General features: G+C 54.7%; 1 protein-coding gene across 1 annotated transcript in view; it reads left to right on the top strand.

The window, feature by feature from the left end:
• Positions 1-253: 253 nt before the first annotated feature.
• The window catches only part of LOC116480954 (supervillin-like), a 52884-nt gene continuing 52618 nt past the window's right edge, over positions 254-519 (top strand). Inside the window, 1 exon segment of the mRNA XM_058437027.1 lies at positions 254-459. Coding sequence (XP_058293010.1) covers positions 311-459 — 149 coding nt within the window. The 5' untranslated portion in view covers positions 254-310.

Genomic DNA, 519 nt, shown 5'->3' with positions numbered 1-519 from the left:
CACACAGGAGAGAAACCAATTGCCACGAAGCATTTTGCTGTGTGGGTAACCCTCCGGGAAGTTTGGTTTTCTCACAGAGTGTAGCGTGCTGCAGATTTGCATAAATCCCAGTGGATTGGGTCACCCGCCGTGTGCCCACGGATTGAACCCGAGAGCTGCACTGCTGAGGGCGAATCGCTGGAAGAACGTTCGCCTGAGGAGTTCAGTGCTGATGTTGCTCTTTTCCTTCCCAGCGGCAGAGTTCGGGGAGCCCACTTCCGAGCAGACGGGGACAGCTGCTGGGAAAACTGTTGCTCAAACCGCAGCCCCCATGTCCTGGAAGCCCCAGGATTCTTCAGAACAGCCACAGGAGAAGCTCTGCAAGAATCCATGCGCGATGTTTGCCGCTGGAGAGATCAAAACGCCGGCAGGGGAGGGCCTTCTTGACTCACCCAGCAAAACCATGTCTATTAAAGAAAGGTAATGAGATTCGGTGAGCGAAAAGCAACTCTCTCGGGGAGGGGCTCACAGCTTGCTTTT

The sequence above is a fragment of the Hylobates moloch genome, unplaced genomic scaffold (assembly GCF_009828535.3).
Source record: "Hylobates moloch isolate HMO894 unplaced genomic scaffold, HMol_V3 SCAFFOLD_3, whole genome shotgun sequence".
NCBI lineage: Eukaryota > Metazoa > Chordata > Mammalia > Primates > Hylobatidae > Hylobates > Hylobates moloch.
Note: the sequence above shows the minus strand (reverse complement) of the source record. Positions and strands in the feature narration are given on the sequence as shown.